We start from the raw sequence: 17,613 nt of genomic DNA on the forward strand, positions 1-17,613 counted from the left end.
GTCAGGAAAGCCTCGTCTGCTCCTGTTCCCTGAGCTGCCTCCCTGGCTCTGGCTGGGCAGGAATTTCACACTTCATCCTAACCCACAGGCTTTCCGTGGGGTTTGCTACTGTTTTTTGCGAGCGGCCCGCAGCGCAAAGTTTTCCTTGGCGCGACGCGCACGCCCTGGCCCTGCCACAAAGCTCGCCCTGCTGCTCACTACGCAGCGGGGCGCACGTCGGAGGGATCGATTTTCCCAAATGAGGCCGTGCTGCGGGAACGCGACCAAACATTCCCTGAAACGAGGGAAAACGCCAAGCTTTTCCTGTCAGAAAAGCCACTTGGGGAGGGTCTTTGGGGCAGGACGGGGCCATTTTCCCCTCACAGAGCACGGGGGGGGGGGGGCAGGGTGGCGGCCAAGCGCCTCCCGTGAGGGGGTGGAGGCGGGAGGCGCGGCTCCGCTGTCGCAAAGCGCCGCTCGGCGCGGAGCTTCCGGGCGATGGCGGCCTGACGGGCGCTGCGAGGCGGCGGGGAACGGGGAGCGCTGCGAGGGGAGGGGTCCGCACCGGGCCGGGCCCTCCCCGCCCCGCCGCCCATGTGGCTGCAGCAGCGGCTGAAGGGGCTGCCGGGGCTGCTGTCGAGCAGCTGGGCGAGGCGGCTGCTGCTGCTGCTGCTGCTCCTCCTCGTCGCCTTCTGGTACCTGGGGGCGCGGCGCGGCGGGCGGCGAGGGGCCGAGCCCCGGGGAGCCGCCGCCCTCTGCCTGCAGGCGGCCACGGGGGCTTGGAGGGGCCAGGCGGAGCGCGGCGATGCGCTGCCGCTGCCGGCCGGCGGGGAGGAGGAGGAGGACGAGGAAGACGACGAGGAAGGCGGAGGGCCGAAAGCGGGCCTGGCGCTGGCCGGGAACGGCTTCCTGCTGCTGGACGTGGCCGCCGGGCGCCTCTGGGTGTGGGCGGCGGGTAACGGCGGCGGCCCGGCGCTGCCCACCGAGTACCCGGCGCTGGTGAGGCTCCGAGCGCTGGGGGGTCGAGGCGAAGCTCGGGCGGCGCAGGCGGCGCTGCGGGACGGCGCCGTGCGGAGGGTGCGCTGCGTGCAGACGGGCCCCGGGCCGAGCGGTGGCCCCGGGGAGTGCGTGACGGTGCGGGAGGAGGTGGTGGCCCACCGCAGCCGGCCGCACCTCTACCTGCAGCGCATCCGCATCGCCAACCCCAGCGACAGAGTGGTCAGCTTTGAGGCGTCAGGCCCGGCTTCCACGCCCGCCTTGGGCAGCCGGTTCGCTACCAGCGTGGAGAAGGTGGAGGAGCGGCAGTTCTTGCTCTCCTCCGGTCGCCTGCTGCTGGCTGGGAGCTCCAAGGTGGTTCTCATGGTGGTGGCCGCCAAGAAGCTTGTGAGCCGGGTGCAGGTGGCACCCAAATCTCACTTTGATGAAACTGTCCTCTCTGTGGTGTACACCTCGGAGCCCATCGACGTCTCCAGGCTGGAGGAGACCTTCAGCAAGTTGAGGGAGTCGGCCAAGAAAGAGATGCTGGAGGTGATGCAGATGGGGGTGGAAGATCTTTTCCAGGAGCATCAGCAGACCTGGTCAGACCTGTTCATTTCAGGTAAGGAAAGCGATGCTCGACTTCCAAACAATTACTGTGGGTGAGAGCAGAAAGCTCAGTGACCTGGTTCCTGTAAGGTTGCTAGAGGCCCCACTCTTTCTGACAGGTTTCTTTCAGGAGCCAGAAGAGATGCTGTGGGATAAGAAAACTGTGTTCCAACTTTGGAACATAGAGTACTTAAAAAGCAGAGTCATCCTTACTGAATAAATAAAATGATAGAAGGACATTTCTAATCACAGTTCTGGATGCACTGGCTTTCATGCCCAGCAAGCCAGCTCTAAGTTGGGAATAGAGCTGGCCTCCAGTTACAGGATAAAGGACTGTCTTTAAACTCCTCCATGGAAGTTGGGGATTGTCCTGCTGATACTTCAGGGATGCTTTTTCTTGAGATAAAATTTTCATGGCCCTGCATAAAAGAGTAGCTGCCCAAGTGATGTAGGGCTTGGTATTTTACAGCTAATAAAAAAAAAAATAGATGGTCCTTTGACAGACGATTCTTGCAGAGTCACAGTAACAGCTCTGCAGGGCATCTGTAGATATATCAAAGTAGCTTTGCCTTCAGTGTGAGCTTTGCTTTCAGTCTCAAAGCAGAAAGAGCAGCCAAAAAAATACAAGGGTGCATTTCACTGAAGTTTTCTTTGATGTTAATAAAGAACATCTGTATATTGAACAACATCATGTAGCATGCACATTTGAACTTTCTTTCTCCTAGTTAATGTCATTCATGTGTGGTCCTTTGACTCTTGGTTGTTGTCATTTATTACAGGCATTGAAATGAGAAAGATCACAGATTCACATACACCATTGAGTGAGACTGTTAACATGACCCTCTACTATATGCTGTCCAGCATGCCAGCTCCTCTGCTAGATCCAGTCATTAGCAGTGAGGACAGAGAAAAAATGGAAGCCAGCTTGAACTATGCTGACCATTGCTTCAGTGGCCATGCAACCATGCACGCAGAGAACCTGTGGCCGGCAAAGCTGACCAGTGTCCCCCAGATCCTGCAGCTCTCGGATCTGTGGAAGCTAACTCTCCAGAAACGGGGATGTAAGGGTCTTGTGGCAGCTGGGGTCCATGGACTTATGCAGGGCATGGTGCTGAGTTTTGGAGGTCTGCAGTTCACTGAAAACCATCTTCAGTTTCAGGCTGACCCAGATGTACTTCATAACAGCTATTCCTTACGTGGGATCCATTACAACAAGGATCTGATTAACCTCGCTGTTCTGCTGGATGCTGAAGGAAAGCCCTTCTTGCATGTGTCTGTGAAATTCCAAGACAAGCCAGTTAGACTCTATGCGTGTGAGGCAGGCTGTATGAATGAGCCGGTGGAGTTGACCTCAGAGGCACGAGGTCATACGTTCCCTGTCATGGTGACTCAGCCCATCACACCACTGCTTTATATATCGACAGATTTGGTCCATTTGCAGGACCTGAGACACACACTCCATCTAAAAGCTATTCTGGCTCATGAGGAACACATGGCCAAGCAATACCCGGGCTTACCCTTCCTGTTCTGGTTCAGCGTGGCCTCCTTGATCACACTGTTTCACCTGTTTCTGTTCAAGCTCATCTACAATGAATATTGTGGGCCAGGAGCCAAGCCGCTCTTCAGGAGTAAGGTGTAAGGCTGCTACTTCTGGCTGCTCTCTTCTGAATGTCACCAGTCTATTCTTGTCAACTGTGCCTAGGGAGGTTCTCTCTGAGAGGCTTTTCAGTCTCTCTTAGAACAAGTGATCTGTGACCTCTTCTTGCAAGAAGTAGGGTTAGGGCAGGGATTGGAGCGGTAGGGCTCACAAATATTAAAAAAGATAAATTAATTGTCAGTCCTTAAACATTCATAAGGCTGCAGATTAAGGCAGATGCAACTTTTCTGTCATTTTTCCACACACTGGTGTAGGACATAGCCTGTGTTTAAGCAAACAATTGCAGCTGTGTCCCTCGAGAATGTTTCTTAAGCTGTATGGGAGTGCTTTTGAGAGCGCTGCTACGCATCTCTTTTACTGCTGTGTGGGAGATGTGCACAATTGTCTGCCTGGTTTGAATGTGTGTCCTGACACGTGAGAACACAAATGCAAACTAGTGTTCTTAGGTCACGGTGCTGAAAAAAAAACCTGTTGGGACTACTGGTTAATGTTTATGCAGACACTGTAATCCTCCATCATGCCACATCACCAACATCATTTTGGGAAAGTGTGGCTAGTGTGGCTTTGAGAAAAGCACTGAGTGCATTTACTGCGAGTTGGAGGTTCTGACTTCACGCATCTCTCACTTTGGTGCAAAAGATTTAAAGTGCTTGTTTTGAGGAGCCTAGAAAACTTGGTTGCTAGTAAAAACTTAGTACAGAACAGACACTAGACAAGCAGTTTCTGCTCTCAGTACTGGTCCTTTCTGGTCATGTGTTGATACAGAGCAGAAATGAAGAACAAGACTAGATTTGTTAATGTGAGCAGGCAATCTTGTTCAGAGGGATCTTTCTTTAGGGTTGGACAGCTAACTCTGGCTTTTTTTTTTTCTTTTTTTTTTTTTTAAGACAGTTAAATAGAGCTGTCAGAGGAAAAGTTCAGGGTTTGGAATGCACTGTTTATCCAAATCAAAAAAGCAAATAAAATTTTGCCTAAGGCTGGGCAAAAAGTGCTGGGTGACAGTCAGTGCTTAAGTGGTGTCTAGGATGAGCTGGCCATTTTCCTGTCAGCTCACTGGCTTTGTAATGTTGAGCACCGCAAACCAGGCCTGATCCCAGCAGGTCTGAATACCTGTTATCCATTGAAAGAATGAGATCGAAGGTGCTTGTGGGTAGACAAACTAACCTAGGAAGAGGTAGAAAAGATGTATATCAAAGGCAACTGAAGTTGCAAGCCTATGATGATGAAACCTTAGTGCAAAAGGAAGTGGTAAGGAAGTAATTTGAATTACTGTGTGTACAGCTGCATCCTGAAATGTTCCCTTGAAATTATAAAATTTTGTCCTTTTTTTCACTGCTGTCTGGTTGCCTTTGTCATTTACAAGTTTTGCCTTCTGCCTTTTACAAAATAACTTGTTAACCATGACTACAGGTAACCATCCCTGACATTATTTTCTGAAATGGTAAGAAACTTCATAGCTGCATGCCAGGGCTGACTTAACTCTTTACTCTTCCTTCTTGGAATTGCAAAAAGCCTTGCAGTGTACAGCAAGCAATTCTGCTGCCTGGTTTTAATTAAAATGAAGATGTTGCAGAATTCAATTTCAAAACCAGGGATGAAGTGGAAGCCAGCTGAAGCTCAAAATCTCCACAGCAGTAAGCAAGATTAATGGTGTTGAAATAGCACCTTGTTTTATTAATTGAATGGGAATATCCCAGTGTCTGAGTGAACTTAGTCCTACTTTCAGCCTCCATTTGCACAACACATCTGACAATTTTGCAGCTGAGAACAAGGACTTTTTGAAAGCAACAATCCTTTTGTGCCTTGTTAAGAAAGGAATCTGAAACTTGGAACATGTGGTTATTCAAGAGTTTATCCCAGAAGCTTGTATAACAGATGTTTCTTTTTCCTTGTAAGCTGTTGTGTTCCCTAAGAGTAATCCATTTGGTGAAAATACTTGAAGATATACCGAATCCTTTGATATTTTGATTTTTTTTTTAATCCCACAGGAAAATAAAGAATGATGATTCCCATCAGAGAGTTAACTTAACTAGAAAACTTCAGTGTAACTTCCTTTCTGGTATACGTTTTTTAATTTATTGCTTGGGGGGGTTGGGGGAGAATGTTAATAATTTTGCCTCCAGTTCAGTAACAAGTCAGTCAATTGAACTGTAGATATCTAAGTGCAGGTAACATTTTTCAGCCTTTATGATTGTAGAGTGCAAAATCAGTTTAAGGAAATTGTTTTCTGGACTTACACTTGGAAATGCTAATTTGCAGGTTTCCTATTCTGAGCATATTGAGACTTTGTGCATTGATTTGTTTTGGCTATGGGGGGAGACATCTCACTTTCTAGTGATTTAAAGGTTGTTTGGTTTTCAAATACCAAAGCTGTTGTTTCTAAATAAATACATTTTAGTCTACCTGATCACTAAAGTGTGTTTTTTGTTTGTGTTTTGATTTGTTATCTCTTTTCCTTTCTTTCAGCCCAGTTAGAACAAGCAGAGCCTTATGTTAACACCTCTGTCCAATGTCAGCTACAGAAGTGTTTGGATATAAAAAAAAGTACAGCGTAAAAACCAATATATAAACATGGCTAAGCAGGAAACATTTTTGAAGTCAGAAGCTGGAAGGTAACATGGTTACATCTTGAAGCATGCAGGCCAAGTTTAACTTTTAAGAACACACAAAAATAGACCCAGAGAAAACCAAGCAACAGACTTAATGGCCATCCAGTGAGAAATGGATATAGCACATATGGTGCTCCCAGTGAAAAGCTGGGGCAGGATTTAACTTCAGATTTTTAAATAGGTTACCGTCTAGTCTCAGATGAAAAACCTCCCTCAGAAAAGTAGATTTTTATATCTGTTAGTTGTGTGCAGACTGTTCCAATTACTAATTGGTCTAGCATGTTTACTACCCTACAAGGGAACAGATTAAAAGAAGTGAAGCAACAGCGTACATAAGTAATTGTATATCAAGTATATATTTAACACATACATTAGCTATTTTGCTTTAACAGAATATACCAGAAGTTCCTGGGCTCTCTCTTCCTGAAGTCCCAGTAACTGCTGAATTTCTGTGAAATAACTGACATGGAGATAAGAGCTTCTAGGGAGCTGTTTCAAAGCCATACGGTATCAGCTGGAGGATGAGGTTTCTGATGTACTTCTGCCAACAGTATGATGTCCACTGAGTCCAAGAAAGATACTTCAACCTATTTAGACTAGGCCTGCAAAAGATGGATAAGCAATTGTTACATAAAGCAGTAATGGAACAACCACAACAAAAAAGGTTTGAGGGGGTTTTACATTAAAACTACTATCATTCTTATTAACCTCCCTACCATGTAATAAAACAACTGTTTTGGAATACCTTTACAATGACGAAAAGGAACAGAAAGACAAGATGGGGTTTTCCTTTCTCTCTAATATGTAAGATAGCAGGTTACTTAAGAAATGATTGCAGAAATGCTTAAACTACTTAACACAACTCCATGTTTAAGACCATACCCACAAAACAGGAAAATTGAGATAGCGACTGAACATCCAAAATTCATACTTTTTAATTAGTATTCAGTGAAAAGAGTGAAAATATAGGATACAGAAAGCCACATGGAAATTAAAACTGGAAAGCACAGTACATTGTTTCATGGGTAAGTTCAGATATTACGAAGATAACCAACTAATTCCTGATTTTTTAATTTTTTTTTTAGAATCTCATTTCTATGCTTGTCAATCCTGATTTTTATTTTTGTCACATAATAAATACAAGATGCCAGAACAGAGTTTGGTTGATTCCATTGAAATTCAGAATGCAGCTTTCTCAAGCACTATTGTTTGGGTAGGATAATACATTCCTGAGAGGCAGACAAAACAGCAAAGCATTATACATGTATATTTCTGCCTTCCCCATATGTGCTCCAGGCAACTTTCATCCAAATCAGTACCTACTGCTGAATGGAAGTTATGAAAATCATGCATTTTGCTGCTTGTTAACATTAACATTAAATAATAGGTTCATTTCAGCTTTTTGGAAACCTTTAGTTTTGTCTATATGTAGAGGAAAAAAATCCAACTGTGGTTATTGAACTGACATTAAGTATTTGTTTCTCTTCCAATAAGTTTGCCCTTTACACAGGCTTATGGGATAGAGATGTTTGGTTTTTAACCAGTAACATATTTTCAGGTGAAGGGTAGCTGGTTGTAACTGTGACAGATAATGGAAAATTCTCCTTGTAGAAGGAAGAAAGAGTGATAAATGTTGATGTCAAGTCATAGATCTCAAAAGTCCGGTAATGAATTTACAACACAGTAAGTATTTCTTTTGTGGCAGCTCCTCTAAATGCTTCCTCTTACTAGTTTGTCCTTTTGGTGAAAATAGGTGGTTTACCCTCTTTTCATTGACAAGTTCACATGGCATTCTAACATAGGTCAACATGCTAATTGGGGATATGAAAATGCTCATTTGTGATGCTATGGAATCCTTGTCCTCTTCCAGGGAAATGCTACCGATCTATCAGTTAAAGGAAAATAGGAAAGAAATGATGTCTGGCTTACCATGCACCGGTGTGTTTCTCTGTCATCATGGACTGATGGTTCTTTGTGTTCCTTGTAATACCTTCCTGGTGTGCCCTAGATACCCCTGAGAGGCCTCCAGGTGGCAGCAGATTACAGTAAGGGTCTCTGGGAGGCCTCGGGGGTGCAATAGGAGGCTCCTAGGGCACCCGAGAATACAATGGAGGGCCCAGGGAGGGGGCTCTACACAGAGCACACTAGAGAGACCTAGAGGCCTCCCAGTGCTCCCTAAAGGGCTCCCAGGGCCCTCCAGTGCATTCTCAGGTGCCCTAGGGGCCTCTTGCTGCACCCTAAGAGGCATCCCAGGGACACTTACTGTAATCTACTGCCCTCTGGAGGCCTCACAGGGCTCTCTAGCATGCTCTAGGGCACACTCAAGTCCTCTCAGGGCCCGACAGTGTGCTCTAGTGCCAGCTAGATGCCTTGCAAGGCTCTCCAGGGTCCACTAGGGTGCTGTATTGACTTTCCAGTGCTCACTAAACGCCTCATGAATTTCCAGTCCACTCAAAAGCCTGTGCTTCTCTACCAGGGCCTCCCAATGTGCTCTAGCTATCCCTGAAAGCCTCACAGTGGCCCCTAGTGTCCTTCAGGATGTCCTAGAGGCTTCCCAGTGCAGCCTCGAGTCTTGTTGTGGCCCTGCAGTACACTCTAGTGTCCCCTGGAGGCCTCCCAGGGCCTTCCAGTGCCTTCTATCACTTCCCAAAAGCCTCCCAGTTTGCTCTAGGATGCCGTATAGGAATCTCAGCCCCTCCTGGCACTCTAGAGAACACTACAGGCCTCCCAGTGCTCCCTAGACCCTACAAGGGACTCCCAGTGCAGTCTAGAACCCTCTGGATCACAGCCAGGTCTCTGCTGTTGTGCCCTAAGTCCCTCTGGAGGCCTTGTAGGTCCCTCCAGTGTGCTCTAACACCCCCTGGAGACACAGGGCTCTCCAGTGAGCTCTAGCACCCCCTTGGAGGCTCCCAGTGCAGACTACAGGCCTCCCATGGCCCTCCAGCCTGCTCTAGAGCCTTTGCAGGTCTACAACAGCCCCCCAGTGTACTCAAACTCCCCCTGAAATCCTCCCAGTGCCCCTGGGTGTGCACTGAGATCCCCTGGAGACCCCGAAGGGCTCTCCATTGCACTCCAGAGACCACTAGAGGCTTTATTATGCACCCTAGAGGTTTGCAGGTCCTATCCCTTTTTATCTAGTGCCCCCTGGAAAGCTGTAGGCACCCCCACTCCCTCCACCCCACCCTTGTGTGCTCTAGAGCCTCCTGGAGCACTTGTCGGGCTCTACAGTGTGTCAGTGTGCTCTGGAGTTCCATAGAAGATTCCAAGGGCACTCTAGAGGCATTCCAGCCCTCCCAGTGCATTCTATGGCACCCTAGAGGTCTCCTAGTGCACCCTAGAGGTTACCCAGTGCTCTCTAGTATACTCTACAGCATGCTAGAAGTCTCCTAGGGACACCCAATGTGTTTAGAGCCACCTAAAGGCCTGGCAGGGCTCTCCACTGTCCTCTAGGGTTCCATGAATGCCTCCCAGTTCACACAAGAGGCCTCCAGTGGCCCTCCAGTCTGCCCTAGAGCTTCTGCATATCTATCAGGGCTCCTCAGGACACTTTAGCTCCCTCTGAAAGCCTCCCAGTTACCCCCAGTGTCCTCTAGGATGCCTTGGCAGCCCCCCAGTGCAACCTTGAGGCATCCTGTGGCCCTCCAGCACTCTAGGGCCTTTTGGAGGCCTTGCAAGGTCTTGTAGCATACTCTAGCACCCCCTGAAGGCCTCTTTAGTGCTCTCTAGGGTAATCTACAGCCATCCCACTGTGCCCCCTGATATGCTCTAGGGCCCCCTAGAGGCCTCCCAAGCCTCCCAGTGCACTCCAGTGGCCCCTGGATACCTTCTGAGGCCTCCCAGTGAACTCTACCACTTCCCAAAGGCCTCCCAGGCCCCACATGTAGTTCTAGGATGCCCATGAGGAATTCCAGGGCTCCCAGTTGCACTCTAGTGAGCATTAGAGGCTTTCAAGTGTACACTAGAATCTGCAAGGGCCTCCCAGTGTAGTAGTATAGTATTTCCTGGAAGGTGCCCAGGGCACCCCAGTGCATTCTAATACCCTTTGTAGACCTTGCAGTGCTCTCACATCCCCTAGAAGCCTTCCAGAGCTCTCTAGAGGCCTCCCAGGGCCACCCAGTAAAATCTTTGGTGCCCTAGGTATCTCCAAGTACACCCTAGAAACCTCCCAGTGCTCACCAGTGCACCCTAGAGAGAGCTAGAGGCCTCCCAGTGCACACTAGAGGACTTCCAGGGCCCTTGTAAGACCTTTCAGAGCTCTCCAGTGTGCTCTAGCACCCATTAGAACCTTTCCAGGGCACTCTAGAGACTTCCTATGGTCCCCAGTGCCCTCTAGTTTCCCCTCCAAAGTGCTTACAGTTTGTTTCATTGAAGAAGTATGACACGCTAAAACACACGCAACTTGGACTAGAAAAGAAAACATGGGTTTTCCAGTTAGTACAATGTGGTAGTTGCTATTCAGTCACCAAAAAAAATAAATAAATCAGAATAAAATAAAATTTCAAGTAATCGCATAATCATACAATAATTAAGCCTGGAAGGGCCTCAGGAGATCATTCAATACAACCCCACTGACGTGTCTGAATATATCACTTCCTGAAATGTCAGATAGTGTTATTGCATCAAGAGTTAGAATAATTCATTTAACATTTTCCTTCTAGAAACACCTTTGTGATGAAATTTCAAGGCAATGGGAAAGCAAACAGCTGCTACAGATTACATGCCATTTAGCTGAAGTTTTTTTTAAACCAAAGTTGTATGTTTAGCCTGGATTCAAGGTCCATCTAAACATGGTTCCTGTTTTTTCTTTTTCTTTTGTTTGATTTTTTCTTAAGCATTTGTGCATATAAAAAATTATCCCACAGTTACACAAGTTTTCCGTTAGTATCAGCATAACACCGCATTTTAAGTCATATGCTAGAGATAAATGGTAACGTATAAAATAGCTTGCAAAGCAGAGCCTGCAGCATAAAGCCAACTTGCATCATGCTTGGAATTCTCTTTGCCGTGTTGACTCTGGCAGCTGCAGGTCTGTACTCAATTTCAGTATTAGTTCTAAGGGAATAATGAATTAAAATCTAATAGCAACTTTCCCTTTCTTGGTGGGGGGATGGGACGGGATACTAGACATTCTGCAACAAAGCAGTATAGGTTTTAATTAAAAGGTTTTCTGAAAACAGCAACTAGGTGCTATGCTGTTCTTCTCATATTGCAGGAACTTACTTAGGATTACTGCTCTCATACGACAACAAATTAAAAGCTAATTTACATAGCTTGAATACACTGAAATACAGTTAATTCACATCAAATTGCTTTGCATTTGTTAGGAGCTGCATCTCAATTGACTCTCGAGAATTTGGTTAAGCCAACATGATTTGGTTACTGTCAGAAAACACAGACTTTATATAACATTGGTCAGTTTTGACTGATGGCTGTATCTTGACCAGTATCACAACAAATTATAGCCTATATTTGTGCCGTGCAATGTTCTGTGCAAACACAGTTATTAAAAACAAAAACAACCTCTCTTACAGATTTTGTTTTTTAAACTTCCTACTTATAAATCACACATCCTATTTTGTATGTCTTCTAGCCCTTGGCTGTGGGGTACCTGCCTATGCACCTGCTGTGAGTAGAGTTGTTGGAGGGGAAAATGCAATACCGTACAGCTGGCCCTGGCAGGTTAGTCATTTTGTGCTTCCCTGGAACAATTAGAGCTGCGATGCCCTCACACAACATGGCTGAACAAAGCCAGGTCTTTTGTTTCATTTGATCATTGCATCTTATCTGTCATGTCTTAGGTTTTGAATATTACCTTCTAATCAACCTCAGAATTTCCAGTTTTTAAGAAAGCTCTGAATGTGCCACCTCTTGCTGGTTAGAAAGGCTTTCATGTTCTTGTGTTAGGCTAGGGCACTCTGCCATATTTAAGCAAGAAGACTAAAATTCAGTGGAAAGTGCAATACCTACTGGAATGTAGTTGCACATGGTTAACAAATAGCTTTTTGAAGCAAATAAAATGCTCTATTTGGACCAGACTTAGTGAGGGCTTTGGAAAAACAAAACAAAACAAACAAACAAACAAAAAACACATTATAAAAATCAAATTTTTGGATGATAGGGATGGTAGTTTAAAAACTCTCACCATTTTCAACTGGTAAATTGTGTTATGGGTGCAGGAAGAAAGTGCAACAAGAAAAAATGAGCAAGCAAAAACTGAAACCTTACTTGATATGTTGATCCTAGGTCTCCCTTCAATATCAATCAAGCAGCAAATGGTATCATACTTGTGGAGGAACCCTCATTGCAACCAACTGGGTATTGACAGCTGCACACTGCATCAGGTAAATCATTGAGTTAGTCTGTACTCAGAAGTAGCGCATGACCAGAGACAGATGAAGCAAAATAGTATTAAGGGCAGTTCTTCCTTTCCCAATTAAGAACTTCAAGTTTAATATCCTTTATTATAACTAATAGGCCACAAGAAGGAGCACATTTTTTAATTTTCTTAAAATAAAAGTAGAGGGGAAGAAAAAATCTCATACAATGACCTGAATTATATATCCCTAATTTCCTGTAGATACCTAAAGAATCATTACATTTTCAAGTTGCTATTAAAATTCAGCTATGTTGCCTATTTCTACTATATACATGGCAGTGAGAGCTACAGAGAAACGACTCAATCCACTCCCTGAAAAAGTAACCACAAATGGTTTGAATTTCCCAGTTGTTTTCAGAATGCTCTTCATACTATGGGAGAGTAAAACAAATAAATGATCAGATACAAATATGCCCCTTCATCATCAAAATTGTCTCCATGGAGCCAACTCCATTGTGGTTTGGTAGTATATGTCCTTGAATACATATAATAACGAATACATTACATGTTGGTTATTGTAACACTAGGTTGTAGAAAACATCATCATATGAAATAAGGACTGGCTGCATGTTATTATCATTAATTTTGTATATTATGTGTGTCCTGCAGCTGTTTACCAGTGAAGATGCTTATGAGCAAATACTATCATTTTGTCAAAAAGGCAGTCCAAATTGTTTATTACATTGGGAATACCATCTGTATCCTGTGAAAATTGGAAGCATATTCATTTGATAATGAATCCTAAAGCAGGAGTCGACAGGATGGCTTGGAGATTAAATGAGTATTAAGCCCATCATACAATGCCTTGTCCTTAGTAAATAAGTCAGACATTGGCTCAGCTCCAGCCAAATCATGCGTGTGATGTGAGACTACAGTCTTAAGATAATCAGTCTTAACAGTCTTACTGATAATAACCTTACTGATATCTCAGGTGGATAAGATGCAGATGACTAAGCAGCAAGCTGGTAACTGCATAACTGTTAGTCCTTTTCTTGTCCAGTTCTAGCTTGCAATATCGGGTACTTCTTGGAAAATATAACTTAGCAGAAGAGGAAAAAGGATCTGTCACAGCTTTTCCAGAAAAATTTGTTGTCCATGAAAAATGGAATTCATACAATGTTGCAAATGGGTAAGTTGCTGGAAAGTATTTTTTCACATACTAGATGGAAGACAAAAATCAAATTGACTGAATCCCACCTACCCTGAGCTGTAGCAGCCAAATGGATGTTTAGAATCTCCTGTTACAGCTTACAATGGTATTTCTAAATGTTTTCTCATAGAGGAGAGCTGAGACTCCACTATGTACCATTCCCCCTCAAGAGAAGAGAAAGAACTGGCAGTATTAATTGATTATTGACTAATTGCGTTTTTGGCTGCCATTGTGCATGTTTATGTTTAGCTGAGATACTGTTGTTCTATGCAATAATTTCTTTCATACAGTGAAAGGGAATGAATTGATCAATCAATTTAAACAACACTTTGAAGTTCTCATATGAATAGCATAAACACAGAGAAATACTGATAAATTGAATTAATACATTTGTTGATGAAGGACTCCTATGCATTCCTGCAGGACGAGTGCATTAGCAAAGCAACTGCCTCACTTTCTGAGTGCTTGGAGTTAGTCCTCACACATGTGCCTATTTTTGGTGAAGAGAACTATAAAAGTTCAGAAAACTGCCAAGCAGCAAAGTGGACAGTTTTGTAGGGAAGTCTTCCAGTGTATGGATTTCCCTACCACTTTAAGGATGGAGGAATCTTAACTGTTCACACAGTGGCCTCCTCGCATCTCTTTTAAATAGGTGAAGTGTTGAACAACAGCTACGTATTTGTGCTGCTATGTCTTAACTATTTGTAATCCTCTTCACCCCTTGCCTTCCCCATTCTCATATATGTGCATATGACCACAGGTACGACATTGCTTTGATCAAACTCACTAAACACGTCACCCTGAGTGATCAAATTCAGCTGGCCTGCCTCCCTGCTGCAGGAAACATCCTGTCATCCAACACCGCCTGCTATGTGACAGGATGGGGAAGACTGCAGAGTAAGTGGAGATTTGCAAAACTGAAACAAAATCTTTCTGTACTGCCATCTCCTTTGGAATTGACTGGTAAAAGGTGGGTTAGTGGTGCTCAACATCCCCTTGACACCAAGCCGATCAGGCCCCACTTCACTCACACACTGATTTTTCCCTGCATTTATTTTGCTTGTAATTGAGATAGTAATGCACTAGAGGGCCCTATACTCGGCTTTCAGAAACTATTCTAATAAACATTAATAGCGTGATTTTGCTAATCCTAATATGCCTTGCTGAATAACTGAAAAGGCAAATAAATGAGCAGAAAGAACATAAAGAAAAATCTCAGAGACTTCAGCAGAAGTGTCAGCTCGACTCAAGAGGCAATTCCTAGAAAGAGAAGTAAATTGCAAACTTCCAAAGAACAGCCCTGTATTTCTCTATCAAAGAGGTATTTTTAACTCATTAGTAAATTACAGCATTTTTTTTGGTGAAAGAATGCATATAAGGAATGGATTATACAGCTCATATGGAGTTTTTACCTGGAGGAATAGTGTCCATATCCTGAGAGAAACTTAACGATGCACTTTTGTTCTTCCTTCAGTGCTATGGTATTGTGACTCCTTTGTTTCTATCCCCTCACAGCAAACGGAGCTCTTCCAGATGAACTGCAGCAAGGTCTTTTGCTGGTGGTGTCTTATGCAACTTGTTCCAGCCCTACCTGGTGGGGAAGCACAGTGAAAACCAGCATGGTTTGCGCTGGTGGGGATGGAATCACCTCCAGCTGTAATGTGAGTCCAGAGAATGTCATTCTTTGGGGCTGGTTTTAGACACAAACAGGCCTGATGGGAAGGAAAGCTTAAAACACAAGGAAGAACTACTCACACTATGACTACAATTAACTATTATCCCCCTTCCTCTCAGGGGGACTCTGGTGGCCCACTGAACTGTCGAGGTGCTAATGGCAAATGGGAAGTGCACGGTATTGTCAGCTTTGGCTCTTCTCTTGGCTGCAACTATTATCGGAAACCTTCTGTCTTCACTCGGGTCTCTGCTTACAACAGCTGGATCGAGCAAGTAAGGTTCTATGCATTTCTACAGGGGAATACAGACTCTTAGCTATTGCTAAGGTCATTATTGGAGGACCTTGGGGGGAGAAAAAGATGTTTTAAAAAGATGTGTCTTCTAGAGGAAAAGCACCAGAAAAATTATTCAAGTAATCTCTGATTGACGTTTCTGTCACCTACTCAGGGAACTGTTTCAATTTTAATTCAAATGATACTTTACATACAAGTATCCTGTCTCTGTAGGCAAGCCCTTACCAACACAAAAGCAATTCCCTGAGCAAAAATACATAAACCTCTTTGAAATTAGTTATCCAAATTATTTTCACTTTTAAACAATTCTCTATGTTTAGGAATTCATTTTGCCTTTAGACTACAGATGTATTTATAGTTAGTAAATGATTTATTGTTGTGACTTCAGAAGTGATTACTTACATTTGTATTATGAATAATAATGATTGTAACAATTGCATCCTAGAAGGTAGACCATGCTACTCAAGTCTGGAGCAACAATTTTTTAATATACTATAGACCTTAATTTAAAGAGTGAATGAGGAGCAAAAATCTTGTTTCAGTTGTTCAAATCCTGCATCCTGGAAGCAACATACACTATTCACAAATTCACAAATTGTGATCTGATTTTTGCTTTGTTTTACATTTTTGTAGGTTATGGCAAGCAACTAAGCCAGAGAACTGGATGACACATCAGATCGGTGCCAAGAAGGAGAACAGTTTGAATAAAGACGTAATCATGGCACCTTTGATCACAAATAGCTGGGAAATTACTCTTTTAACTCTGTAATAAACACTATTTTTGCAACATGAAAGAAAGACACGTGTCCCTGTCAATTCTTCTTGTGTATTGTCAAGACCAGAGCCTGTTTTTAGCGATAATGCTGGAGACCTTTTAAAGCTTTTCCCCTGCCTTGGGCTAGAGCTTGATGCTCATCTGGGGGAAGATGCCAGCCTGCTGTGAAGAAGATGGGCACCAGGAAGAGTAGAAAGCCATGGGGTGAACTCTAGGGGTAGAGCGGTGAGAAAGCAAGGAACTAGCAGGGCAGGAGGAGGTGGGCAGGCAGGAGACAGGACCATCAAGCCTGCGAGCAGGACTCACCAGGACAAGCAGTGGCAATGCCCAGCAGGAAGGCAGCACGAGCGCAAGCAGGTCAATGCAGGTGAGTGTGGGAGTGCTGCAAACTGCCTGCTTTTAAAGAGGTTTTTAACACCCTGGGATCTTGGGGTTTAGCAACAGGAATGTTAAAATGCAGCAGCAAGTGCTGGCAGCTGCCCCGGCAGCATCACTGCAGACCCCTCTCCCTTGTGTCCACATTGCTCTTTTTCAATTAATTCAGATGACAGGTGAAGACCACTGAATTGTTGCTGTCAGCCAACACTCAGTTGGACACAAATGGGTTTTGTTTTTGTTTTTTCAAAGCGCAAGCAGAATCACATTTTAACCTGGGACAAAATTAAAGCCCCTCTTTATCTTTCTCTGATCACAATAAAAGTTAGACAGTGTAAAAACAAGGCAGATTTTGTTGCTTTTCTTCTGCCTCCCAGCACATTTTTAGGCAGATTCAAAAGTATAAATCAATTATATCGATTTTATCAATTATAAAAGGAGGGTGAGTGAATCAAAGGTTAGCAGTGGAAAGAATAAGGAAAAGATTGGAAGTTGATTCTGAGGCTAGAAATGCATCTGAGTCCAGAGACAAACTCTTCCAGGCTCGCGGTTTCTTTCAATCAGACATTTGGTTTTTCTTACCTTTGGATTAAACACGTTTATGTTTTATTCAGGATAAATTGTACTGAATATAGATAAGAGAAAATATGGAGGGCTACCCTCAGTCACCACTACTATGCAGAGAAAGAGAAAAAGAAAATAAAAAGAAGATTGATCAGAAACCCATTTTCTTGGTTTGTTCTTTTCAGTGAGAAAAAAGGGTTGCATGGGTACTCAGGAGTCACCAGCTTCATCATAACATCAGTTGTTTTCACGATTATGATTAACGAAAGATTATAAGTGAATAATAGACCTGAAAATTGAAACCGTTAGAGGTTACTTAGCTGTGCAGAGGATGGATATCAGTTAGGTGCAGAATGAAAGAGAAGGAGAAAAGGTAATCATGAAGCACAAATAGTGATAATTGGGTATACGTATGCCTCTGTAAAAACTAAAACAAAACTGAAATTTGATTAATTTTTCTTTTGAAATATTTAGACAACATAGTGGAAACATCTAAGCTTAATTTTAAAATATCAGCACAAACTAATCTTCTGGAAATTCCTATTAAGAACAAATTCTACAAGTTTTGGTATCTCCT

The 17,613-nt window shown here is 44.1% G+C and overlaps 2 protein-coding genes and 1 long non-coding RNA gene across 3 annotated transcripts; 2 read left to right on the forward strand and 1 right to left on the reverse strand.

Annotated features, from left to right (window-relative positions):
* The first annotated feature begins 472 nt into the window (after nt 1-472).
* KIAA2013 lies at nt 473-5,627 on the forward strand. Its single transcript, XM_084495238.1, has 2 exons — nt 473-1,576; nt 2,343-5,627. Exons 1-2 carry the CDS (start codon nt 574-576, stop codon nt 3,200-3,202), a joined length of 1,863 nt encoding a protein of 620 aa, XP_084351364.1. The 5' UTR covers nt 473-573; the 3' UTR covers nt 3,203-5,627.
* LOC311422321 lies at nt 4,873-9,541 on the reverse strand. The gene is made up of 2 exons (XR_014685266.1): nt 7,759-9,541; nt 4,873-6,431 (listed from the first exon to the last, which is right to left on the reverse strand). It is a non-coding gene; the product is annotated as an uncharacterized lncRNA (long non-coding RNA).
* A 1,208-nt stretch (nt 9,542-10,749) lies between these two features.
* Nucleotides 10,750-16,120, forward strand: LOC311422323 (chymotrypsin-like elastase family member 2A). Its single transcript, XM_084495239.1, has 8 exons — nt 10,750-10,855; nt 11,420-11,508; nt 12,073-12,170; nt 13,206-13,334; nt 14,116-14,252; nt 14,871-15,016; nt 15,150-15,302; nt 15,956-16,120. The coding sequence occupies exons 1-8, from the start codon at nt 10,813-10,815 to the stop codon at nt 15,971-15,973; spliced, it is 813 nt and encodes a 270-aa protein (XP_084351365.1). The 5' UTR covers nt 10,750-10,812; the 3' UTR covers nt 15,974-16,120.
* Nucleotides 16,121-17,613: the final 1,493 nt, after the last annotated feature.

This window comes from Aythya ferina, assembly GCF_964211825.1.
Source record: "Aythya ferina genome assembly, chromosome: 21".
In the NCBI taxonomy this organism is placed as follows: Eukaryota; Metazoa; Chordata; class Aves; order Anseriformes; family Anatidae; genus Aythya; species Aythya ferina.

Excerpts from the sequence above, each read along its gene's own strand:
- KIAA2013 (XM_084495238.1), top strand. The coding sequence starts at position 574 with ATGTGGCTGCAGCAGCGGCTGAAGGGGCTGCCGGGGCTGCTGTCGAGC. Across the intron at positions 1,577-2,342 it reads GTCAGACCTGTTCATTTCAG|GCATTGAAATGAGAAAGATC; the intron begins GTAAGGAAAGCG and ends CATTTATTACAG.
- LOC311422323 (XM_084495239.1), top strand. The coding sequence starts at position 10,813 with ATGCTTGGAATTCTCTTTGCCGTGTTGACTCTGGCAGCTGCAG. Across the intron at positions 12,171-13,205 it reads ACAGCTGCACACTGCATCAG|TTCTAGCTTGCAATATCGGG; the intron begins GTAAATCATTGA and ends TTTCTTGTCCAG. Across the intron at positions 14,253-14,870 it reads AGGATGGGGAAGACTGCAGA|CAAACGGAGCTCTTCCAGAT; the intron begins GTAAGTGGAGAT and ends ATCCCCTCACAG.